The sequence below is a fragment of the Macaca fascicularis genome, chromosome 4, assembly GCF_037993035.2.
Source record: "Macaca fascicularis isolate 582-1 chromosome 4, T2T-MFA8v1.1".
Lineage (NCBI taxonomy): Eukaryota > Metazoa > Chordata > Mammalia > Primates > Cercopithecidae > Macaca > Macaca fascicularis.
Window position 1 is genome coordinate 81,078,141 of NC_088378.1, and position 26,423 is coordinate 81,104,563.

Consider the following 26,423-nt stretch of genomic DNA (forward strand, 5'->3'; position numbering starts at 1 on the left):
TGCTTACTTCAATTATGGAGCTTTCTTTTTCATGCCAACTGATATTTCAAATATTTTTTGATTCATTTTTAGAATCAGAGAAAATAATATTTGTCTTTATATGTTGCTATCTATGTCACTCTAGTCTGCATTATAACACTTCTTTCTATATGAAGTACTAATAAATGCTTATATTATGAACACATTGCTTATTTAAGCTTAAGCAGATCAATGCATAAGTTAGATACTGCGACCAGAAGTTGTGACTTAGCCACAGTCTGAAAAAGAAATAAAATTTGAAAATTCCTTCATGGTTCTGCCTGCAAATATATATACATATACTTTTGTATACATATGTATACAAAAATTTGTATACATATGTATATATATATAATTTTTATATTCAGGATTCAGTTGCATTGAATGGATAAATTGGAGGTTACCCTGTGCAGTAGCTCTGGAACTTTGCTATATAAAATTTTCATCAAATTTCTTTAAACGTTATGAATTTGAATTTCTGATTAGTTATTATAACACTTTTTTTAAAAGTCTAATATTTGGTCGACTTACACAAGCTGAAATTCAAAGGTATCTGTTTCTTACATAAAGTGCTACAGTTCTGTAGGGGGCAAACCGGAATCACACTTTAGGTTTCTTGACTACGGGCCAGCCTGTAGAATTTGATGCAATGTATAGCTCTCAGATAGTTGATTTAGTGTTTAACTGTACAAATATGCTATATTATAGATTTGCTTCAGCCTCTTGTTCACTAGTTCGTCTCCAGATGTGTGAAGCAAGTGATCTTACCAGTGAGGAAGAGAAGATTCACTGTGCTGGGTAAGGATGAGGATGTTACTAGAAAGTACTATCTTGATTATTTTACTCCCTCTACTCCTGATACACACTTAACACTAAATATAAAATACACACAGCAGCCCTCAGAATACAGTGTTTCAAAACGTTACTCCCTTTAATGCAAACGTTTGCACTGACAGATCTAAATCATTACTGATTCACAAGATCTTGAATTTTAAAATTAAAATAAAATAGGTACTTTTACACACTAGTTGCAAAATGCTTATACTACAAATCTTTATATTTCTGGTTGCTCAGCATTTGAAGATCAAAAACAAAAACAGGAGCTCTTTCCTTTCGCTGCTGCGGCCGCAGCCCTGAGTATGCTCAGGCTTCAGAAGAGGCTCGCCTCCAGTGTCCTCCGCTGTGGCAAGAAGAAGGTCTGGTTAGACCCCAATGAGACCAATGAAATCGCCAATGCCAACTCCCGTCAGCAGATCCGAAAGCTGATCAAAGATGGGCTGATCATCCGCAAGCCTGTGACGGTCCATTCCTGGGCGCGATGCCGGAAAAATACCTTGGCCCGCCGGAAGGGCAGGCACATGGGCATAGGTAAGCGGAAGGGTACAGTCAATGCCCGAATGCCAGAGAAGGTCACGTGGATGAGGAGAATGAGGATTCTGCGCCGGCTGCTTAGAAGATACCGTGAGTCTAAGAAGATTGATCGCCACATATATCACAGCCTGTACCTGAAGGTGAAGGGGAATGTGTTCAAAAACAAGCGTATTCTCATGGAACACATCCACAAGCTGAAGGCAGACAAGGCCCGCAAGAAGCTCCTGGCTGACCAGGCTGAGGCCCGCAGGTCTAAGACCAAGGAAGCACGCAAGCGCCGTGAAGAGCGCCTCCAGGCCAAGAAGGAGGAGATCATCAAGACTTTGTCCAAGGAGGAAGAGACCAAGAAATAAAAGCTCCCCTCTTTGTCTGTACATACTGGCCTCCGTGACTACATAGATCAGCCATTAAAATAAAACAAGCCTTTAAAACAACAACAACAACAACAACAACAACAAAAACAAGACTCCCATGACCTGTATATTGTATTTTATTGATATCCCTTAGTTTCTTTTGATATCCAATACGTTTTCTGCTGTCTCTATCCCCCAGCATTGATTTGTTGAAGAAACTAATCATTTGTCTCACAGAGTTTTGCCAAGTCCTCTGAATTTGTAGCATGTTTTTCTTAATAATCTTTGTGGAAGTGTTCATCAAACTTTTTTGCAGCCAGAGTATAGGTATGCGCGGCCCATCGGTCACTCTCAGCTGGCATTGGGAGCTAATATGAAAGAAGCAAGGTCTGTAGAGAACTGTCTTGGCTTCAGGGACCACATTGCGATATCTGGGATCTCAAGGCAGCAAATTTAGTGGGGACTCCTGGTAGGTATCAGGACCAGCTCTGCTGGAGGGGCACCTGCAAATGCTGGCGTCCAGTGGCCCTGGAAGCAGAGTCCTTCCTGCTTAGAATCTGTGATGTGATTTGGACATCAGTTCTAGACAAATAGTTTTCTATATCCCTGTCCATTTTCCTGAGTTTGGTACTCTGGGCTTGTAGCAATTCAGTGACTCCCCATTATTTCCTTCAATAAATGTACATTCTGCCTAAATCAGAGATGATATCTGCTTCTTGCCAATTAGAGCTTTGACAAATATAGAGCCCAATAAAAATGAAAAGCACTGTTAAAAGTTCTTAAGTAAAAACTAAAAGAGGGGAAAAACATGGCTTTAAATTGAACAAATCACAATTTAGTTGAGAATTAGAGAAATAATTATCAGATGGAAATTACTGAAAGTCAATAGGAGACTTTGATATTCATGTGTCTAACAGCGCTTACTCCAACGTTGATTGTTTGTTCCTTAATGTAGGGAAGCTGGGCAAGCCATAGCTAATTACCTGATTACTGTTATCAAGAGGCTCATCCGGGGCAGGGTAAAGGCTCCTTTTCTTAACCTTTTAAAGGAAGATCGTAACTCTGTTCTTCTTGAATGTAAGAAACAGTGCAGTCTGTTCCTGGAAGAAACATCTCAGCTTTGTGATTTCCTCAGAATTTGCTTTACATAAACCACTACTGAGAGTTGCTGAGTCAATCCCATAATTCTGTCTTAATGTAATTAGGGCCGAAAGAATCAAGTAAAATCCTGGGTCACATGATTGTGAGCCTAATGGAAAAATATGTTTGTATGTGTTTGCGTGTGCATATTTGTGTGTGTGTCTGTGAGTGTGTGTGTGTCTTTTCTGTTGGTTTGTGTAGACACAGGTAGTATAAAACTATAATAATTCTAAGGGATATTCTTTATCTCCCTTCTGTGTGTTTTTCCTATGTCCTGTTCCACACAGATCCACACAGATATTTTGTTTGTTTGTTTTATCCCCTAATTTTGGAATACTATCTCCTGAAGTGGCTTTCAGAGGAAAGATATATAAAATTGAATTTTATCTGGACATTCAGAGCTTTAAAAAATCTGTTTGCTATTGATATTTTCAAACACATACAAAGGGAGAAAAGATAATACACTCATCTTCCAATGTTCATCACCCAGCCTTGCACCAATCAACTTCCTGCTATATTGTTTAATCTACTCACACCCCTTCATACTATTTTTTGCAGGGGAGAAGGGAAAGGACTGATTTTTTTAAAAAAATACTGAAATCATATGATGTCAGTTGTAAATGTTTTGGAATACATGTATCTCTTATAAAAGCTACTTAAAAAAATGAGACCACAGTGGCAATAGTATAACCAAAAAATTAAATAGATTTTTAATATTATTTAATAACTAGGTCATGCTCAGTTTTCCCTGTTTCTAGTTTTTAAGTTGGCCAATTTGAATAAAGATTAAAAAAACAACACAAGGACCCTATGATCTGCATATTATATTTTGTTCATATATTTTAAATTTCTTTTGATATCCAAAATTTTTCTGTTGACTCTATAACCCAGGATTGATTTATTTAAGAAAATAGTCATTTATCTAGCAGAGTTTTGCCAATTCTATCTTACTGACCTTAACATGTTCTATTGCTCCCTGATCTTCTAGCTTCTAGGGTTGCTCTGAGAAGTTCAAAGAACACCTCATATATTCTCTTTCATCCGCTTCCAATGACATTGTCGAATATTTATTTTGCTCCTTTAAAATGGCATACATTAAGCAAGACATTGTCTCTAAAAAAATAATTATAAAGTAAAATAAAATGGGATACATTAATTTGGCATTATTTTCCTTTATTTTGACAGTCATTCTGTGGGCTCTTTCCACTTGAAAACTATATTTTCTTTAATATTTTATTGATGATTTTACTTCTACTTTCTCAGTTCCTTTTTTTGAATTTCATAAATTTTTATATTGGCACTTCTAGAGTGATTCTTCATATTTCTTATGAATTCTATCTTATTTTTCATATCTTTGCCTTTTTGATGTGTTTCAGAAAGGTGGCATCATTCGATCTTCTTAGTCTTCTAACAAGGTTTTGTTTTGGACTAATGTCTTTTTAATTTTCAGGAACTCTATTCTCTTTTTTGATAGCACCTTGTTCTTGTTTCATGAATATAATAACTTCTCTTATCTTTCTGAGGATATAAGTAGTTTTAATTTCATAATTACTTCCTAGTCTTCAGTACCTCCAAGTTGCTGTTTGTTTGTTTGTTTGCCTATTTTGGTGTTTGTCTTTCATGTTAAAAGGTTTCTATGTGTACTTATTTATCTCAGATTTGCTTCTAAAGCTTCAAAAGAAATTATTGTAAGCTCTTTGCTGGTATTAAGTTTACTACCTTTGGACTTCCCTGCAAGGTTTTCTGGTTGGGCCATTTTATCTTAATATGAATGTATTCTAACTTTCTTTTTAGACTTCCCAGATACTCCAGAAAACACTTTTCCTGAATACCTATAGAAAATTTTAGGAAATAGAAGGCTTGCATCTCTGCTTTGGTGTACAAATGTTCAATTATTTGACGTGTATTAAGTATAAAATATCCGCTCTTCACATTCCCTATGTTCCCATTTGAAGAGACACCCTCTGCTTTACGGAATGCTAAGAATAAGTCAACAGTCTTCTTTAGACATTAGAAAGAATTATTGTTGCAGAACCTAGATGAAGGCTCTGACACCGAGTTGATGTATAGGATATTTATTGAGGTGATCCTTTGGGTTCAAGCCCTGTGGACAGGAGAAGAAGAAATTATGTGTAGGCAGAGGGAGAAATCCAGCTGTGATACTGGCCCAATGATAGATTGGCTGACCCCACAGAGAGCTCTGGAACTAGAACAGTCCTTCAGAGTTGTTCCCGTTGGACTTAGATAGTTAAACCTTACCCTACTGCATTGATAGCCATTAGATGTAGCCCACGGAAAGCTGAGATTGCTTTCTGTAACTGAGACAATCCCTGAGGGTGCTGACACCTGATCTCTGTCCTAGGTAGTAGTCACAGCACTGGGTAAACAAGTCCATCTTTGAAGAAAACCCCAGCCTGGCATTACAGTGTCTGGTGGCACAGGGGTTCACAGAGCTAAGTGCAGGGGTGGAAAGCATGTCGGTGGGGGAACGGATCCTAACTGCTTCTTCAGCCATCTTTCAAACAATCCTTTCTGCCGTTACCCTAAATTCAAGAAACATCCAATGCTGCCCATCTGTACATTTCCGGATTCTATGGTGTAAATGTTGTTCTCAGCCTTCCCCATTGCCAGTTTAGAATTTAGCTCTATTAGACTGTGTCAGTTACATGCATCTATCACTCTAGCTTCCAAAACATTACTTGTTGTTTTATCTTTTCCTGTTTTCTTTATCCTTGTGAGTTTATGAGTCTTTGAATCTTTATTTCTTATTTTAGTGGAAAGCAAAAACATGAATGCGTCTAAACTCCATCTTTATATATACACCCTGGCTTCACCATCAATATATAAAATTATGTGCTTCCCTCTGCTTCGCTTTTTGTTTATTTTTTTTTCAAAAGTTTACTATGCATTTTAGAAACTTAGAAACTTACACAATTCTCTTTCCCTATGTATAGAGGAATTAAGAGGAAATTATTGTTTAAATGTCATCTCTAAGTTTCGTGGATTTTTTCTAAGCACAAGTATTTATTTAATAATCTCTAATAGCTTCAATAAATGTTTTTCTAAATGTTAGAAAAGAAGCACTTTGGGAGGCCGGGGCGGTTGGATCACTTGAGGTCAGGAGTCAAGACCAGCCTGGCCAACATGATGATACCCCGTTTGTACTAAAAATACAAAAAAATTAGCCAAGAATGGTGGCACACGCCTATAATCCCAGCTACTCAGGAGGCTCAGGCAGGAGAATCACTTGAACCCAGGAGGCAGATGTTACAGTGAGCTGAGATCGTGCCTTTGCATGTCAGCGTGGGCAACAGAGCAAGACTGTCTCAAAAAAGAAAAAAAGAAGAGAATATGCTTTCACTTTGTCCATCCAGATGCATTCTACTTTAAGATGTTTTAAGGCAGCTATGACAGAGGGATTTACTTCTTTCCAATTTAGGTCTCTCTAAATTATCATTTTCCTACTACTGGGATCTGAACAAAAACTATTCCGAGTAAGTAGTTAGGATTTATCTCTCAAAACGAATTCTGTGTATTGTGTCCAACTTGGAGTTTTCCAGTCCATTTTAAAGGAGGAAGTAGTATTGACTTCCTCCATTCCCTGTCCCTATGTAAAATCATAGTTTATATTTAAAGGTCTTGTTGTAAAATAAATGGCATTTGTATTTTTGCTCAGAATTTAGCCTTCTTACATACTTGAAACTTGAGATAAATGTTTTTAGATTGCTCTTGGTTTTGAAATTTATTTTCAAAACACTCTTTCAAAACACTCTTAAAGATTTTAATTAATAATCATCTATAATATGTGTTCATGTAGCAAGTGAATACATGCCCTGTACTAAGTTTTGCCCTTTAAATCACTTTTCTATTGAATTTGCCATTTCCTGCCTAGATCTCAGTTTTGAAATATATATATATATATATAAAATACATATAAAAAGAACAAATATTTAGAAAAGGAATAGAGATTAGTAATTCAGTTACCATAACACTAATGCTGCTGCTGAGTGCAATGAAAGGGAACATTTATCATTTGTCACAAAATAACAATATTAGGATCTGTCTGAGTAATCCACAAACCATAGAAATAACCTAGTGTGGTTGTTGAGTTCACTAGCTCAGGTCAATCTTGTGAATATGCAAACCCTGCAAGTGCCAATGTGAAAGGAGAGTACTGTCCCGGCTATGGGAAAGAGATTTGCTCATTATAATACTAAATACATGGAGTGAATCATACATCACCCCGGGTGATATAAGCTGACATATAGAAGGATATACTTACATATTGTAAGCTAAAGCTGACAATTTTTTTTTTTTCCTTCCTGGAAATCTAGTAAGTGCTGAATAAGCTTTTTATTTGATCTTCCTTTAATGCAAGCATCAGCTGTTCAGTATAGAGGGAGCTGACAGAGGGGAAAAAAATCCAACTCCATCTCCCAACACTTGTCTCTAAAAGGTTCCTTTCTAGTAAATGGCAGTCTATTAAGGTTCTTCCTAGACTTAATCAAAGTGCTGTACAGAAAGATCTGCCTCTGTGTGAACAGCTCTCTACTCTCTCAGTGAGAGCCCAGGTCTCTAATTTTGTTGCTGGCCTAGTCCTGCTAAGCCCACACTCTGCACAGTGTGTGGCTTCTCACTCCCCGTGGTTCTCAGTGGCAACAGGAAGCTGGGGGAGAGGCTGCAGTGCCAGCCTGGCAGGCAGGGATGCTGTCAAGATTGCCTTCCTCTCTTCTCTGCAAATAAGGGGCTAAATCCAATTGACACACACTGAAGTAAACAGGCAGTGACATATTTGTAGACAAATTGTCATACTGTAGATTATTCACAAAACAAATTGTTTTTGATTTACACTCGTAGATGGAGGGGGAAAATATCTGCCAGCACTAAACAGCTGCTCCCTTTTCAAGGGAAACAAGCCTTTAATGAAAAAGTTAATTTAAAAATAATGTTCTACTTTTGCTAAAATTCCTTAGGGAAAATGTTTAACACTGCTCAAAACTAAAGGGAAAGATATATTTTCATGTCCATGTAGAAATATTCTAGTTTCTCTAGGGAATGCAATAGATCTGCAGTTATATTCTTAGAATCATTCAAACTTTTTTAGTGTTCAGAGAATATTTGCAAAGTAATCATAAAATAATATAATAATAATTGTCCATGTTTTTTATTTCCGGTGACCTTCCTCTCATTCATCAAACACTTAATGGTTGCCTTAACATAAGCTATAAGATTAAAAGAATTTATGTCATCTTCATGGTGAGTCTACCTTGTTAATTAATGTACAGGCGTGTATCGCTGGTGACTCTTTTAGAATCACCTGGAAGGCATTAAGGAAGCCGCCTAGAGGGAGAATTGACATGGATTCAGCCACCATCTTAAGAGCAGGTTGGTTTTCACCAAGACCATGACTCATTATGCTTGCTGTAGGGGGTGACATCACCTTTTATGGCTGTCTCCTCTCTTTAAGAAAACAATCTTTACTGACATTTGTCTTAGTCACTCCTCTAATTCTACATGTCTTAACAGTGCTGTAACAAAATATCATAGACTGAGAGGCTTAAACCCCAGACATTTCTGGAGCATGGGAAGTCTAAGATCAGGGTTTCTGTGGCTGGTTTCTGGTAAAGGCTGTCTTTCTGGCTTTCAGAAGGCTGTTTTCTTGCTGTATCCTCACATGGCAGAGAAACAGAGAGCTCTGGTGTCTCTTCCTCTTCTAAAGCCACTAGTCCAATCATGGAAGCTCTACTCTCGCAACCTCGCCTAAACCTAATTACCTCCCAAAGGCCCCCCTGGTAACCCCATCACATTGTGAGTCAGGGTCACAATATATGAATTTGGAGTGGTGGCAGGTGGTGGGACAAGCATTTAGTTCATAATAACATCATTGATTACAAGCGAAGTTCAGTTCCCTGATGCCTAATTCCAGACCTAGGTTCCTAATTCTACTGCTCTTATACAGTTTCCTAATTCTATAATTTCTTCCTTAATTTTTTTCAAGGAAAATCTCATTTCCTTTATTTTATTTCTTTTGATTTGGCTGTAAGAGGTCAACTGACTAATCTGACCAATAAACTTGAATCTGTTATATATTCAGAAATGAGAGTTACAGGATAACTTGCAAGTAATGTGTGTGCAGGCTGATCATTTTTACCTATACAATTTTTTAAAAAAGAAAAAGCAAACACATTTTTGGGTAGTCTAAGCTATTAGTGCTACTCTAGTCATTCTCTACAGGCTTCAATCTAGCTTAATCTTGTCTACCACCTTGTAGAACAAATTTTGCTCTGGGGTGCATCTCTTTCTTTCCTTCCCATATTAAGTTGTGAAAAATATGTCTAATTTTAGCCATTAACATTCTTTGGGTCTGATCAGATAAACCAAATATGGCAAATCTAGTTAATATTTTGTAACTTATGTCCCATCTTTTAGCACTACTATTTAAAACTCATCTTTTCTCCATCTCTCTTAATCTTATTTCCTCTTTAATGGCATTATGACTGAATACTTTAATTTATCTTCAGTCATTGCTTTCTATAATTTATACTCTATAGTATTGTTGTTTAATTTTTTAATACTTTAACATATTGAGAGTATATATCTCATATAATGTTTTCCCACTAAATAAAATAATTTATGTGCTATTTAAAAGCATTTCAAACATTACTTTTCTTTGACATTTCTGTGTATTATCTTCAATATTTGATCCCAAATACAGCATCTAATGATTTCTTCTTAGGGCAAATAATTAAGACCGTAGTGTTTGTCAAAATATGTCAAAACCAGGAAGAACCTTGTAACATTTTTGGAGTTGTTATTCTCTGCTATAGACAGTGATTGCATTATTTCGGAGAAGAAGGAAAACATTGTCTCATTGTACTTCTGGTTTCTCTTATTTACACTCCTGTTTACCCATATGATAATATTTTCCCTCAAAATATTTTAATATCTTTAAGCCATTTTTCTCTTCCATTGGAAAATTCTCTCCAGAAAGGAGATAATTCACTACATGTAAAATGACTATTATTGACTTACTGATAAAAAACAGCCCAGTAATAAGAATCTCTTGTTTCCTTCCATCTGTACCATCTCCAGAGCACTGTCTCAACCTGCCCTAGAAATACTACCACCAGAGAATTGATCTCCTCCACTGGGTGATCCTAACTGCCATTTCTGAAATAACTAAAAAGAAGAGAGGGAACATAGAAAGGAATTCCACACTTTCTCGCAAATAGAGCATCTTTATCTTTGACACTACAAATGTGATGAAATAGCAGTACAATGACTGACACTAACATTAATTAACAGAAATGAATAAAACAGAATATTTTGAGATGTACATAGTCTTATGAGAGAATCAGACATGGAAACAAAATATTAATGAGATGAACATAATAATAAAGGCCTATACAAAGTTTTACAGTTGCAAAGAGGTAGAATGAAATAATATCTTGGTGGCGAGAGTGTAGGAAAGCTTCACCGAGGAGATGATATATAACTTGAGTAGTGTTGGCTGTGGAGACCTACATGTGTTGCTTGAGTAAAGACATAAATATGAGAAAGAGCATGGAATATTCAAGAGGCAGGCATTGGTAGGATTTGACTTAAGAAGAGCATTGCTCTATCTCAGGGAGTGGGAAGAAATAAAGCTATGTTGTTTCCTGCACAGGCCATACATAAAAATCTGGAAATTAAACTCTGCAAAGTTTGAATTTTATCATAATGTAAGTGATTGAGATGTGACTTATGATTATCCAGCTGAGAATCAGAAAGAATATAGGGAGGCAGTTTAGGTTAATGTTTAAACACTTGGTCTTTGAAGTCATACAGAGCTGTATTTGAGGCCTGACTCTGACTCTATCACTCATGAATTGTTTAGGGTAATTCATTTAAATTCTTTAGGCTTTAACTTCTTATTTGCAAAATAAGAATAATAATATTTTTATTTTCTATCCTATGGAGACTTCTGAGGAGTCAATGAGATAATATGTTAGAATTTAACAATAGAATTGAACAATGAACATGGTAAGTGTTCAAAAATAACTGTTATTCTTTATCTTCATAGAAAAATCATAAAACAAGGTAGTTGCATCACATAGTTCCATTGTTTTGTAAGTTAAGTATTAAAAATGTTTTACTTACATTGATTTCGTCTGTTGGAATAGGAAGAATAGCAGGTTAGCCAGTGGTAAGGTCAGAATAGAAAGTCCACATACCTTCCTAATCTCTACATGAGTCAGCCTTCATGGAACAGGTGTGGATAAACAGACTCAGTAGCAAAAAATCAAGAAATATCGTGAAATGTTAATATCTCGAGCTCAGCTTGACTGTTTCTGCCTCTCTAATGCTCACGCTATTGCTCTAAATGTGTGACCTCTAGCTAGATTGGTTCTAAACTAAACTCATTATCTAATCCCTACAACATTTCCACTTCAACACCCAAACAACTCTGCTCAAATTAGAGAATTAAAATTGCCAATAAGTATTGATCATAAATCCTGTGGATTTTGCTTTCAAACACATATTTCTCTCTTCACTTCTACCCCAGGTGTTGAGCCACCATTGCGCTTGTTGGGTATTTCAACATACTAGTAACCGTCTGTATTTCCTCCAAACTATCATTTTACAATTGGTCGAGTTATGATTTTAGTGCTTTTTTTTTGTTTTGTTTTATTTCAGGTTCGGTGGTACATGTGAAGGTTTGTTACATAGGCAAACTCACGTCTTGGGAGTTTGTTGTACAGATTATTTCATCATTTAGGTATTAAGCCCAATAACCAATAGCTATCTTTCCTCCTCCTCTCCCTCCTTCCAAACTCCACCCTCAAGTAGACCCAGGTGTCTGTTGTTTCCTTCTTTGTGTTCGTAAGTTCTCATCAAATGAGAATATTCAGAGTGTTTGGTCTGTTCCAGAATTAGTTTGCTGAGGATGATGGCCTCTGTTTCCATCCATGTTCCTGCAAAAAAACATGATCTTATTTTTTTATGGCTGCATAGTATTTCGTGGTGTATATGCAGCATATTTTCTTTATCCAGTCTGTCATTGATGGGTATTTAGTTTGCTTCTATGTCTTTGCTATTGTGAATCATGCTACAGTGGACATTTGTGTACATGGGTCTTTATGGTAGAATGATTTATATTCCTCTGGGTATCTACCCAGTAAAGGGATTGCTCGGTCGAATGGTAGTTCTGTTTTTAGCTCTTTGAGGAATCTCCATACTGCTTTCCAAAATGGTTGAATTTACACTCCCACCAACAGTGTATAAATGTTCCCTTTTCTCTGCAACCTCGCCAGCATCTGTTATTTTTTGACTTTTTGATAATAGCCATTCTGACTGCGTAACATGTTCTTTTCACTCCATAATCTAACACCTGTCTAATTCTTTAGACCCATCATTACCTCCTCTAATCTTGGCTCATTTCAGAGCTGAGGGTATAATATATTCTCTGTTTTAGGAAAATGTGTATTGACTTTGGAGGTGATATGGTTTGACTGTATCCCCACCCAAATCTCATCTGGAACTGTAGTTCCCATATTCCCCACATATCCTGGGAGAGACCCAGTGGGAAGTAATTGAATCATGGGGTTGGTTACCTCCATGTTGTTCTCGGAATAGTGAGTGAATTCTCATGAGATCTGCTGGTTTTATAAGGGTCTTTTCCGCCACTTTATTCTGAATTTCTCTTTCCTGCTACCATGTGAAGAAGAACAAGTTTGCTTCCCCTTCTGCCAGAATTGTAAGTTTCCTAAGATCTCCCCAGCCATGCTGACCTATGAGTCAATTAAACCTCTTTCCTTTTAAAATTATCCAGTTTTGGGTATGTCTTTATTAGCAGTGTGAGAATGCACAAATGCAGTAAATTGGTACCTGGTAATGAGGCACTGCTGTAAAGATACCCAAAAATGTGGAAGTAACTTTGGAACTGAATAAAAGGCAGAGATTGGAACCATTTGGAAGGCTCAGAAGAAGATAGGAAAATGTGAAAAGTTTGGAACTTCCTGTAGACTTGGAGGGCTCAGGAGACAGGGAGATGTGGTAAGGTCTGAAACTTCCTAGAGACTTGTTGAATGGCTTTGACCAATATACTGATAATGATATGGACAATAAAGTTCAAACTGCGATAGTCTCAGATGGAGATGAGAAACTTGTTGGGAAATGGAACAAAGGTGACTCTTGTTATGCTTTGGCTGGCAGAATTTTGCCCCTGCCTAGAGAGCAGTGGAAATTTGAATTTGAGAGACATGATTTAGGGTATCTGGCAGAAGAAATTTCTAAGCGGTGAAGTGTTCAAGAGGTGACAGAACATAAAAGTTTGGAAAATTTGCAGCCTGAAGATGCAGTAGAAAAGAAAAAACCCATTTTCTGGGGAGAATTTAAGCTAGCAGCAGAAATTTGCATAAGTAACAAGGAACCAAATGTTAATTGCCAAGACAATGGGAAAAGCATCTCCAGGGCGTGTCAGAAACATTCATGGCAGCCCGTCTCATCACAGGCCTGGAGACCTGAGAGGAAAAAATGGTTTCATGGGATGGGACCAGGGTGCCCTTGCTGTATGTAGCCTATTTACTTGTTGCCCTGTGTACCAGCTGCTCCAGTCTTGACTAAAAGGGGCCAAAATACAGCTACGGCCATGGCTTCAGTGGATCTCCACCTAGATTTTAGATGATGTACAAAAACACGTGTATATCCAAGAAGAAATTTGTTGCAGGGGCAGGGCCCTGATGGAGAACCTCTACTAGGGCAGTGAAAAAGGGAAATGTGGGATTGGATACCCCAAACAGGGTCCCCACTAAGACACTGCCTAGTGGAGCTGTGAGAAGAGGGCCACTGTCCTCCAGACCCCAGAATAGTAGATCTACCGACAACTTGCATTGTGCACCTGGAAAAGCCACAGACACTCAATGCCAGCTCATGAAAGCAGATACAAATGGGGCTGAACCCTGCAAAGTCACCGGGGCCGAGCTGCCCAAGGCCATGGGAGCCAACTTCTTGTATCAGCATGATCTGGATGTGGGTCATGGAGTCAAAGGAGATCATTTTGGAACTTTCAGGTTTAACGATGGCACTATTGGATTTTGGACTTGCATGGGGGCTGTAGATCTTTTGTTTTGGCCAATTTCTCCCATTTGGAATGGGTTTATTTACCCAGTTGCTGTACTCCCATTGTATCTAGGAAGTAACTAAATCGCTTTTGATTTTACAGGCTCATAAGTGAAACGTACTAGCTTTGTCTCAAATGAGACTTTGGACTTGGACTTTTGGGTTAATGCTGGAATAAGTTAAGAGTTTGGGGGACTGTTGGAAGGGCATGATTGTGTCTTGAATTGTAAGGACATAAGATTTGGGAGGGGCCCAGGGTAGAATGATATGGTTTGACTGTGTCCCCACCCATATCTCATCTTGAACTGTAGTGCCCATTATTTCCACATATTTGGGAGGGATCCAGTGGGAAGTAGTTGAATCATGGGGGGCAGTTGCCTCCATGCTGTTCTCATGATGGTGAGTGAGTTCTCAGGAGACCTGATGGTTTTATAAGGGACTTTTCCCCTTTTGCTTGGCACTTCTCCTTGATGCCACCATGTGAAGAAGGACATATTTGCTTCCCTTTCAGCTATGATTGTGAGTTTTATGAGAGATGAAATGACACAGCACTAAAAAAGGCCTTTAGAGGTTTCTTGGAAATATAATATGACTTTATAAACTTACTTACATCGGAAAAAAATGATGCCCTGAATTTCAAACAAAAATGTGTAAGTGAATGTTTAAAAAAAGTCTTAAAGTTGTCTATTTTATCTCACTTAGCATGACAAAATTATCTACTTTATGATTTTGTATTCTAGAAATAAGTTTCTGCACACTTGAAATATTCAGATGATAATTTAAATTGCTAAAGAGCACTGAAAATTTAAATTATTCATTCATGATAGTCAATGTTTCATACCACTCAGAGCATCTATGAGGTCAAACTGGCCATGGAAGCCTTCAGTTTTCTGTTCCTTTATGACACAATTCCAGATCAACTTTTGCCCTCTCACCTTCTCTCTCAGTTAGAGGCTATCACACCATAACAGAATATTGCTTATTTCTTTCTAATTAGGACCATCAAAATAAAATATTATAATACAAAGTTATGTGCAAGGGGCCAGCTGAGTGTTGAACCTATGCATGTTTGCCTACAAACCTGTCAGAGAGCTCTCAAAGGGAGTATGACCTTCCCCCAAAGGGCACAAAGAATGAAGGGAATACCTATTTATGCTTTGGCTATTGCCATCCACATTTACATCGGACTGGAGAAGCAAAGCAGAAGACGGAAAATGAGAGAATGAGAGTGGCCACATATAGAGTGGCTATCTCCTTTTTCTTACCGCTCAGAGCAGTACAGAGGTAACATGAATCCAAAAGAGAGAATCGTAGTAGTGGTCAGTTCTTTAAGTCAGAGCTAAGAGTACATATCAAGTTTACTGGAGGAAGGAGAAGTAGGGAAACCGAAAAGTAAGAAGATTAACCACTATTTTATTAACAAGACTTGGCACTTGTATCAGACTTTATTTCATTTAATCTTCCCAGCAAAGGGCAGGCATCTATACCCAAATTAACTGTCTTTTTCCTCAGATTCAATAAAATATATTGGATAATGCAAATAAGGAGTCTGCTTTTATTGTTTTCCAAAATGAAAACTCATTTAACCGTATTTTGTAACATTATTGTTTTATATTATAGGAATCTTTTCATTCTATAAGTGAAGCCCTTAATGATTAAAAGTGCCAAACCTAGACTTAACCAAACTTTGCACTGAGTACCTGAAGAGAAGTGAGTAAATGGAGTAGTTTATGAGTTAATAATAGAAACCTCATTTTAGAATTAATGAAAGAACAAAAATTACTCACTGTTCCAAATAAAGTAGAATTGTCCTAAGATAAGCAATAAAACACTGATATAGCCATAAAATAAAATGTAAATGAACAAAATAAGCTTTTTAATGAACATTGCTTCCTCTCTGTTGTGTAATTTTTTTCATTGTTCCTATATCTTGATCACTAGACTAATTTTTTAGAAAATAATTAGTATGCATTGTTGGCATTTCAATTCTAAGCATGGCATCTTGGCACTTTAAGGAGACACATCATGAAAGTCATATCAGTTAGCTAAAGTAATTAATGTTTATCAATTTTTCTTGATATCCTTCATTTCTCACTCCATCTCCTTGATGGTTGGTTATAGCATTAAAATGTTGATATTTCTCCATGGTTCATATCCAAAGGCATTTATGAACTTAATTTGCCTTTTGCATTCTCATTTACAAGAATTTATGGTAGGATGAAGAGGTACACATGGTAACTTCTTCCAGCCTGGAACACCAGCTGGTGCCACTTGGTTGTTAAATAATCACCCAGCTTTGTTTTTGTCATCTGGAGGAAGGAGGATTAATAATACATTAAAAATAAGAATTTTACAAATAATGATACTGAGCATAATGTCCTTCATAATATCTACTGAGGAGTGAAGTTCATCATCATTAAACATTTCTCATCTTCTCTATAGATTGATTAAACTGATTAACAAACAAGAACAAATCTGCACATAGTTTAGCAGGTGGACTGAAAAAACATACTAGTAGGTGGGGATGCGGTCATGAAATGCTAAATCAAGAGTAGCTATGGACTGTACTGTAACACACCCGCTTGAATGATATGTCATGGGTATTTTTATAACCTTGGCTGTATTGTTAACTAGAAGTACACAAGCTTAGTTTCTTTTCATGCTGAATATTGTATTTTATTCCTTTCAAGCAGTTTTCTAGAGTTTATATTAATTCAAATAATAATTCCAAAATTGTTTGAATAACATTTGATGAAACTTTCCAAAATTACCCACACAAACGTATAAGAATGTCATCAATATTCAGTTTCACAAATAAGGCAGCCAAGGCATAAGGAGTATTTCAGTTAAAATTACAAAGCCAACAAATGGGAGAATTTGGACTAGAATTCAGTCTCTTGAAATAAACCCATCGCTCTACTTACACTGACCCATAGGCAATAGAATTAGAGACACAGACCATTGGCATTAATTCCAAATGATCTGTGATTTTTGTTGTCTCTCCTGAATGCTATAGCCCTTATTTACCCTTCTTACATCTCTATCATATTAATGGTTTAGTTAGTTAGTTAACATATGTGTTTATCAGTTCAAAATTAAAAGGCTGTTTCCATTTTTTTCCCCTAGTTTCTATAGTAATCATTGGATATAGCCACCTAACGAGTAGAGTTGCATTCTACACTCACGACAAGACAGTGGAACCAAGATAACAGCCTCACTACAATAATTTATTAAAATGAGCAATGTAATTTCCATTTAAAATATTACCTGTAAAAGTATGTGCGTCCCAATTCTTAGATTTAACCCTATGGAAAAGCAAATAAATAAAGCAATAAAAAGGGAATTCCATGACAAAAACTGTCATCTTCAATGAAGGGAGGAATAATCACAAATAATGATTATAAAGTGAAATGACACTAATAAAACCAAATGTTCACATATCAAAGTAGGAATGGGATCCTAGAAGTTACTGGCCAAAGCAGAAAAAGAAAGAAAGGAAGACAAAGAGAGAGAAAGAGAGTTTGAAGGAAAGGGGGGCGGGGGGTGGAGAGAGAGAGAGGGAGAGAGAGAAAAAATAAATGAATAAATAAATAAATAAATAAATTATCTGGAAGCAAATAATAATAAGACTAATGAAAACATTTAATGACATATCAATACTTGTAAAGGGATTTATTTTTTTAAATGAATATTCTATTATTTGATAAAAAAGAAGACCCAAACCAATATACTCTATCATGTGTGTGTGTGTCTGTGTTTGTGTGTGTGTGTGTGTATGTCTGTGTCTGTGTATATGTATATTACTAGTTGGAAGTTAAAACAAAAGATAAAACCAAACTACTTGGAAAGTGCAAATCAAAAGAAAGCAATAATGCTATTTTTAATGAGAAATGAGGTCAAATTTATTAAGAGCATAAAATGAAACAGATAATTGTATAATAATAAGCAGTAAAAATCTACAATAAAAATCATTATAAAATTTTATGTATGAGACTAGAATTCATATAGCAAAGTTTTCAAAAATAAAAAGGAATAAACAAAACTTAAATACAAAGGATTAAACAAAACAGTTGTAGTAAACTGAAATTCCGTCTATTCCTGATTATGCAGACACAAATGAGTGAATATATTGGAGACATTAATAACATTTAGAATACTGTACACTAATAAAGATACAATTCTTTTTATCTCTCTCTCTCCCTCTTTTCACACCCTTCAACACACACATACATTCAAAGGTATTTTATGCCCTGAACATCAATAATGCACTTTCATTCCCTACGCCCATTATAATGGTTAATTTTACATGTCAACTTGATTGGGCTAAAGGATTCCCAGACATTTGGTCAAACATTATTCTCGATGTAGCTGTGAGTTTTAATTTAGGATTCGATTAACATTTGAATCAGTATGCAGTGTAAAGCAGATTGCTCTCCCTAATGCGTGGATTTCATCAAATTAATTGCAATCCAAATAGAACAAAAAGGCTGAAGTAAGAGGAAATATCTCCTGCCTGATTGCTTGAGCTGGACCTCAGTGTTTTCCTGCCCTAAGACTGGAATTTACACAAACTCCTCTGGTTCCCAGGCCTTCAGATTCTAACTGAAACTACCCTATCAGCACCGTTGGGTCTCTGCATGCTAACTGCAGATCTTGGGACTTCTCATCTTCCAGAATTCCAAGAGCCACTTCCATATAAGTCTCTTTCCTTATATCTATATCTACACCTATACCTTCTTTGTTTTGTTTCTTTGTAGAATACTGATTAATGATGTAAACCATGAAACATGAAAAGAGGCCATGACTATTCTTCATACTTTAAGAAAGTCTGTAAGACTAGAAATAGTATAATATATACCACGTTTTCCGGCCATAATGCAGTGAGGTTACAAGTTAATAAAAATATTAATAAACATTTCAATAACCTTGAATTGACCACAAAAAAACCCAAAGATGTAGATTTCTCTTTTTAAAAATTCCTATTGGCAGAGTGGAAATCAATAGCTAAATTTGCATATCAACTGGAAAAATATAATGAAAACATAGTGTTTTCATAATTGAAGAAGTTATCGAAGAAAATTTATGCTCCTAACACTTTCATTTATATATATTTAAAAAAAGGACTTAGACGTTCAACTAAAAATGATGGAGATGGCCAAAATAAATGTAAGGAGAGATAAAAAAAATTAATAAAAATGAAAACAAATAAATTAATTAACCAAAAATATGTAATACATACAAATAATAGAATATTAAATCTATAACAAAATTAATAAAGAAAAAGATGAGTAATTATAAAAGCATACAATTAAAAATAAAAATGACTAAGTAATCAGAATAAAAGCATATTGAAATTTGTTAAATAATGTTCAAATAAATTTGAAAATTCCAAGTAGGGATCATTCTAGAAATGTAAGTATGATACAATATTATAAATAAATTATCTTTATGTCTAGATTGGTTTATCCACCTGTAAAAAATTATGGTAACATTTCTGTAGAGCTGGAAATCTTGTATTAATAAATAACAGAAAAATAAAAATGACAAAGTCAACAGAATAAAGGGACATTGGAATTTGTTAGATAATGCTTAAATAAATTTGAAAATCTTGGTTGAAACAAACAATATTCTGAGAAAATATATGTCTATAATTTACTATAGAAGAGCCAGAAAACAATTTGGCCAATGATCATGGAAGGAATAGAACATTATGTAAAGGTTCTTTCCTTCCCATTAGCATAAATGGCAAGCAGTTTGGTGAATAAATTTTACTAAAATGTCAAAACACATAACCACATAATGAGGGTTAAAAATTCTAAAGCCTGAAGAGGGAGGAAATATCTTACATTCGTTGTTCTGAGTTTCCATAATTTAAAGCCAAAAAATTTTAAGAATAGGGGTAAAACAAGACCAATTTTGCTTTTGAATGACAATATAAAATGCTAAATACATGTATTGCAGATGTAATATAGCTGCATAGCATTAATTCATTTAGAGTAAGTAGGATCATTCTAGAAATGTTAGTATGACACAATAGTAGAAACTATCAGATTTATTTATCCACCTGTAAAAATTATAATGACACTTTCTCAGAGCTGAAAAATCTTGTGCTAATAAACGATATTCATTCCAGATTTTTAAATTAATAACTCAGACAATAGGTGTGTACCTTTCTTTGAAAAAATGGCTATATTTCAAATCCAACATAATCATCATGCATAGCAAATTAATGCCAGAAAAATTCTTATTGAAGTGTAAGCAATATTAAATGTTTCAAGTCAAGAAAATGATACTAGAGAAAAAATGTAGAAATTTAGTAAGACGAAGTTAAAATTGTTCTTGAGAAATACATATATCATGTTTGAGAAATCCAAAATAATGACTGAAAAACTGTTAGAAATACAAAACAAGATAATAACATGTCTTTTTGTGAAATTAATATATGAAAATCAACACTGGTTACACAAAAATAAAAATCTATTTCAACACATAATAGACAACTTTTAAAATACAACACTGAAATTATAACACCTAGAGAAAATGTAAAGTATAAAAACATTTGTATAATAAATGGAATAAATAGAAATGACTATAAAGAGTACAATATATATATTATAGTCAGTTCATAAAAGAAAGTAATTAAGAGTAGTAAAATAATGCTTCTATATATAGTAATTTTAAAAAAGAATGAATTGTTACTTCTAGCAAATTCTTAGATCAATTGCATAGAAAACATGGAACAAAAAAGCCAAACACTATGATTTATCTTATTTAACATTTTAAAATGGACAAAATCTTTCTGTGGTTGCAGAAATTAGAATAGTGATTACCTTTCGTGACGTAAGTGAATAAAAGATGAGAAAGGGTGGCTTGTGGGGTGCTGGAAATGTTCTATATGATCATCTGAGTTGCAGAGATATAGATGGTTTAACTCATAAAAAGACGTCTAGCTCTAGCTAAGATTTTTATTATTTTTGTTGTTTCATTCTGTTACTTATTTCAATGTTTTCACCGAAACAAATTAAGAGTACTTTCCAAACTTTTTAAAAAGATGAACATCCCAATAGTAGGATACGTATGACTCAATAATTTGCAAATGAAGATAAGCAAATGAATTCTTCTGAAGAAAAATTAATATAATGGTATATAATTAATATTATAATAAGACAACATTTGTTGATTTTTGAAGACACAAAAGAATACCATATCAAGGTTTTATGAGACTGTGGTGGAATGACTTTCTGATAGATTACTGTTGACTTTGTAAAAGAGTATGGCATTTGTAAAGTGCAATTTGGCTTTTTATTTAAATCAGACAAATAAAGAAAACTTAAAATGACCATATTCTTAACCCAAATGTTTAATTTTCTGCTTTTTATCAACATGTAAGAAAAAAAATCCAATGATAAACCATAACAATAAATTATGATATAACCATAGGGATGTGTACTTATCAAACATTAAAAACATGTTGAAAATAACATTTTATAGCACTGGAAAAATAAAAAAAATACATATTGACTGACCCAATAATTTATGAGATGACATATCTGAGATAAATCTTATTTTGGGGGGCATAATGTTTTATGCATATATGCAAATACCATATTGAAAATAACTTTACCAAAATTATAGCTATCTCTGAGTAATTTTCCATATTAAGGTAATTATTAGTGTATCACACCAAAAATAATTTTAACTAAAACACATATTTGTACAACTAAGGGTAAGTTCAAAAACACACATGGTTCTGAACTCCTGAGTGCCTGACTACCTAGTGATTTTTTTGTGTGTAGGGAATGATGAGGATGTGTTAGCGCATTCACTGATCTTACTTTTCATGCAATGGTTGTCTATTTCCAGTGCATAACTAGAGGCTTTAGTGCATGAAATATGGGTTAATTTTCAGTACCCACTAACTCCATACATGCAGTGTTCTTCTGCTGAGTAAAAGCTGCACAGCCATTTTCAGTAGGCTGATTATTTCTTAGTGCCACACAGGTCTGCACCATGGTTTTCTCCTCATGTTCTGAAAAGCTGCCACTGACACTAACCCAGAACTGCTATCAATTAGAACTTACCACCTTGAAGTTATTTATAGATATAGATTAAACATGTTTCAACTCTCTGTGAATGATATATCAGAGTAAAACCTATGAGACAAGCTTGGGTACATTCCTGTTGTTGGTGATAGTTTCTAACTATCAGTCAAACGAACATTCAGATTTTTTAGGAAGTCAGCCCTGTTCTAACGGATGACATTTATTGAATTTTCTAGTCCTTAAAACTACATATGATTACTATGGCACACACTCTGACTTCTATACATATTCTTTATCAAATTAAGAAGTAAGGAATAAAAATTAACTTTTATTAATCACCAGGCTTATGTCAAATACAGTGCTGGACACTTATTATGTAAAAATCTTTCGTTCTCAGGATAATGATTGAGAGGTGGGAAAGAATTTTTTTTTTTTTTTTTTTTTTTTTTTTTTTTTTTTTTTTTTTTTTTTACTACAGACCAAAAAATAAAGTTCACAAAGAATAGAGACCTTTAAATTATGAAAACTAGTTAACGGCAGAACTGCTATTTGAGAATTTATGCCTAATTCCAAAGATCATGGTCTTCTAATATGCCATGATGGACAAATCCATATGTGCTGAAAACCTAGAACTTCCATTGGGAGGCAGTGCAGCATAATAATCAGGACCTTGTGCTCTTAAGAGCCTGATTGCCTTGGTCCAAAAGCTAATTTTAAAATTTGCCAGCTATATGGCTTGGGGAGAGAAACTTATTAAATATCTCTGAGCACTACTGTCTGGGTATAAAAATTGTTTCTACCTTGCCAGGATATTAAGTGGAGTAAATTAATGAAGCTAATTACGAAAATTAACTAATGAGAAGCATTTAGTAGTGCATGGCACATAGTGCTGACTAAGTATTAGCTATAGCTCTGATTTTGTTTTGATCTTATTTTTAAATATTCATTTTCAGATATGTAACATACTGATTTATTTAAGAAAAGATGAAATCATTTTGTGATTTTATCTACAGACAGGAGATTCAATAAACACATTACTGAGGTAATTTTCTATCAATAACTAAATTATGTACTACTGAAATAATTTAATAAATAAAGTCCTACTGAAATTGTTTCCTCAAGAAAATGATATAGTTGCTTGCTGTATTTATTCATGCTTTGGAGAGAGATAAAGTGGTGTGTAGGTTTATTAAATCTTTATAAATTTGGTCAATTCCTAATTTTACTGCTGCAAATTTAAAGGATACCAGATGTTAAGAACATTCATATAATAAATTCTCCACTTCAGAATTATATAAAAAAGATAAATATACATTGCTAACAGAGATAATTCTGATCAGAAGAGTAAAATAAAATGTTTGGAGACAAATAAACTCAGTTAACATTCTCCAAAGAGTATTGAAAATTAAAAAAGAAATATTTAGTAAAAAGTTACACATTAGTAGAAAACTTGTATTAATGAGTGACTTAGAGATTTGGCACTGAAACTTTCACCACTGCTTTTAAGCATATCATCTTTTATTGCATGATGAATCAACTTTGATATTTGAATTTCCAAAATATTTTGTTTAATGTTATATCATTTCTTATCTTGCATTAAGTAAAGGGAATTGGATGAACATCATGGATTGCTTTGTGAGACAGATTTATCAATATTTAAAAGTTTTTAATAATTTCAAAATTATTTCACTTCCCAAATGCATATGGCTGCTGTAAGAAAAGACTGACATTGTTTCTCATCTATAGGATTTCCTTTTTTTCTTCTTGTTTATAGTGTTTATCCATGTTTACTATTATTGAGGCACTTTTTCAAAAGCCATTTAAACTTTTTAAACATGTGAATGAATTCATTTGAGTGGAGAAGAAAAATAACAACAGAAAATGAGAATGAGTGTAACTTCTAATAGAATTTTTAAATTATTAGAATAAAATGTAAGGATTGTCTCATTTTTTTTTTTTTGCCCTTGTCTTTGCCCCAAATGCACTTCATGAAATATCATTTGGTATATCTGCATTGTCTGTAAAAAATAAGTAAAGATTTCTTATAATTACCTTTCTGAAGAATTCGAATGAGGATTTGTGGCATTATGCCTATTACATGGTTCAAGGTCTTTGAGAAACATATGAATAGAAACAAATATAAGAATTATTTATTTGCATATACAACAAGTATTTATTCAGAACCTACCATGAAACAAGGTGTTTCACAGCTCTGGGTCAGCAATGAAAAATATTTTATCTGTTTTTGTGTACTGGCTGAGGTGACGGGATGTTCAATAAATAACACATAAATAAACCAGCAAAGTAATCTCAGATAGTGGTTAGTTTTATGAAGAAGCTAACATTGAATGACATTGAAAGAGAGAAATACTCAGATTGAGACCTTAGATCTGAGAAACTAAATCAACCTGCTACTTGGAGATCTAGATTAAACTATTCAGGACCTAAAGGAGAGTCTCTGCAGTAGAAAAAGCTCTGGGGAAGAAAAGGCAGACTATATTTACAGTGTCAGAGCGACAGAAAGAAGATAATATGGCCAAAACCTAGATACCCAGACAAAGTAGTTGGAGATCAGATCTTGCACAGGTCTGGAAAGTTTCCCTTTAAAAAGATCATTCGAGCTTCTTATTTGAGAATGATTATATTGAAGAAAAAGAGAATTTCGTTATTGTGATCACATAGGTCAGAAAGGATCTTGACTTATATCATGGAGGCTGAAATGCAGATGAAGAAAAGTAGAGAAGTAATGAGAGATAATGTAGACGTTACCCAAGGTGAACTGAATATCAAAATCTGAGGGATATAGAGGAAACAAACATGATTCCTATCTTTTATTTCTGGACAACAGGCTGGATGATACTGTCAGCTACTGAGTCAGGGAAGAATGGCTGAGGGGAATTAGTGTTCTCTGACTGTATATCAATGGTGTTCCTTTATCATCACATTCCTCATTTCACTTTTATTTTCTAGCTTATGTAGAGCGATGCTGATTTGACTACATTAATGTATGTTCCTAGTTCCCAAATACTGAGAAATTTCTAGATAAAGGAAGTTGTGTAAAACAAAAAACCAAAAACTTCTGTTAGTAAACTATTGGGGTATTCCTCACACATGTGTTTCAGTTGGTACACAAGAACCTGGATCAATAACTCTAAAGAGAACAAACACAAAGACATCAACAATAAAACTAAAACAAGTTAAAGAAAAACCCCTTTCCTATTCTTCCTTGAATAATCTAAGCCATGGTCCTTGTTCTAATTATCTATTGTTACATTACTAATAATCTCAAAATTCAGCATCTTAATGAAAACAATCATTAATTTTGCTCACAAATCTTCAATTTGTGCAGGGCTTGACAGGAATGGCTTTTTTCTCTTTATGTAGCATCAGCAGATTGAAGTATGAAAGCTTCACTTTCAAGATGGCTCACTCACTTAGTTGGTAGGTTGGTGTTGGTTGTCATCTGGGAGCTCAGTCAGTGTGCCAGCTGGATGCCTCAGTTCCTCGTTAGGAGCCTTTGTGTGCTTCCTCACAAATTGGCAGTTTATTTCAATATGCAAGTGTTCTAAGAGTCCTGAAAGAAAGCAGTAAGGCTTAGGACTTAGCCTAAGAAGTCCCAAAACATTCTTGGAATTTTCTATTATCCAAATGAGTTACTGAATCCAGCCCAAATTCAAGGAGAAGGGAATTAGTCTACACCTCTTGGGAAAAGTAGCAAATAATGTGTGGTCATCTTTAATCTACTACAGCCCATCTTAATATGTGTACAATGGTACTAATAAACGAATACATCAAAAAATACATTTTGCTGTTCTCCCTCCTTGCACTAATTGTTATTAAGGACATTTCCAATGAACTTTGAATGGATGCTAATGAGTATGCCTGTCATCTAATGATAATTATAGCAAGGAAATCCATGTATGTAAATAAACCATAAGCTCAATTGCAGGTGATTATGACAAACCAAATTTTTAAGTAGAATTTCCATTACAATGATTCAGTGCTAGAAAACAATTTGAAGTGCCAAATAATGTTCAGTTTAGTTCTTGTCCTCAGATAACATTTTTTCTAATTGCAGTTCTTGCTTTAGAGAACAGCAATTAGAAAATTACATATGCAAAGAAAAGAAGCCCAGAAAAGGCCTTGAGTTTCTGGCTCACCATTGTTAATGTAGTCATACAATCTGTCCTTACTTATTAGGTACTTTAAGCAGAGAACAGCTGAAAAGGAAGGCCCATTTAAAATGAAATTACAGAAAGGCAGAAAAGACTTTGATAAATATATTTGAAAGAGTAGTATTTTTTCACCTGTTCATGTGGTGAACATCTGTGGTTTTTTGGCAATTTGTGTTTCCACTCCTAAAAGAACCTCTTAGTTCAAAGACTCATCCTCCCTTGTA

At 34.8% G+C, this 26,423-nt stretch overlaps 1 protein-coding gene across 1 annotated transcript; it reads left to right on the top strand.

The window, feature by feature from the left end:
- Positions 1 to 1,123: 1,123 nt before the first annotated feature.
- Positions 1,124 to 1,820, top strand: LOC102133273 (large ribosomal subunit protein eL19-like). The gene has a single exon (XM_045391252.3). It carries the CDS (start codon positions 1,158 to 1,160, stop codon positions 1,740 to 1,742), a length of 585 nt encoding a protein of 194 aa, XP_045247187.2. The 5' UTR covers positions 1,124 to 1,157; the 3' UTR covers positions 1,743 to 1,820.
- The last annotated feature ends 24,603 nt before the right edge of the window (positions 1,821 to 26,423 follow it).

Bases quoted from the DNA above. Each gene is read 5' to 3' on its own strand.
- LOC102133273 (XM_045391252.3), top strand. From the start codon at position 1,158: ATGCTCAGGCTTCAGAAGAGGCTCGCCTCCAGTGTCCTCCGCTGTGGC.